Source organism: Buceros rhinoceros, unplaced genomic scaffold (genome assembly GCF_000710305.1).
Source record: "Buceros rhinoceros silvestris isolate BGI_N320 unplaced genomic scaffold, ASM71030v1 scaffold39073, whole genome shotgun sequence".
Lineage (NCBI taxonomy): Eukaryota > Metazoa > Chordata > Aves > Bucerotiformes > Bucerotidae > Buceros > Buceros rhinoceros.
Genome location: NW_010404879.1, coordinates 1 through 963, shown reverse-complemented (window position 1 = coordinate 963; position 963 = coordinate 1). Strand labels below are relative to the sequence as shown.

Here is a 963-nt window from a genome sequence, read left to right as displayed (position 1 = left end):
AGCCCAGGCGCAGGGCTCTGAGGGAGGGACACGCGTACATTGGGACCAAGCCCTGGAACACTGGGGTCCCTGCCACCCCCTGCCTGGCGCGGTGCCCCTCACCTCTCCACTGTCTCACAAAAGAGCACGATGATCTCCTGCTGCCTGTAGATCTCTTCAGGAGACTTCACTGCCACCAGCGAGGACACGTAGCTGGAGAGATGGGGGGGGCTGTGAGGATCCTCCAGCCCCAGCACAGCCCCCCGCACCCTCGCACCCTGACCCTGGCCCCCACCTCAGCTCGAACTCTGCAAAGAGCCGGTCGAACTGGATGAGCGCAGCCCGGACGGGCTCTGAGTAGTTGCTGGGCTGGCTCAGGCTCTGCTCCCGCAGCACCGTCCGCACCACCTCCAGGCTGCACAGCAGGTTCCTGGCCAGGGGCCGCAGCTGCGCACCGTCTGACTCCTCCACCTCCAGGAACGTCCCAGCCAGGAGACACTGCCAAGGCCGGGAGGGCCATCAGGAGCCAGTGCCTGTGGCAGCACATCCCCTGCCCCCAGGGCCAGCCTGCGGTGGGGTGCCCCATCCTGGCTGGTATCAATTGTCACCCAGCCTGGGGGAGACAGACCCCAGGCTCCACCCTGGACAACATCCCTGGGCTCACCTCGGCGGCAAGGAGCATGTGGTTCCCCAGGTTGTCCACCAAGAGCTCCTCGGGGAACTTGACCAGGTAGTCACGGCTGTGCCGCTGCGTGGGGATGCACTCCTCCATGATGCGCTCCAGCACTGCCAGCAAGTGAGCCTGGGGAGGGCAGGGACATCACCCACAGCCTCCCGGGGCAAGCAGGGTGACACCGGGGCCTGGGCTGCCCCTGTACCTGGCTGAGATGGAGCTGGTTGAGGAGCACCAGGTACTGCTGCGGGTCCAGCTCAGCATCCAGCCTGTTGATCTCGGCCACCACGCGTGTCACCCTCTCATCGGCG

The 963-nt window shown here is 66.1% G+C and overlaps 1 protein-coding gene across 1 annotated transcript in view; it reads right to left on the bottom strand.

The window, feature by feature from the left end:
• LOC104491156 (lateral signaling target protein 2 homolog) overlaps nucleotides 1-921 on the bottom strand; it is a gene marked incomplete at both ends in the record, with an annotated part of 2,566 nt that extends 1,645 nt beyond the window's left edge. The window contains 4 exon segments of the mRNA XM_010133532.1: nucleotides 39-192; nucleotides 275-477; nucleotides 644-781; nucleotides 858-921. Of these exon segments, the coding sequence (XP_010131834.1) occupies nucleotides 39-192; nucleotides 275-477; nucleotides 644-781; nucleotides 858-921 (559 nt within the window).
• Between the last annotated feature and the right edge of the window lie 42 nt (nucleotides 922-963).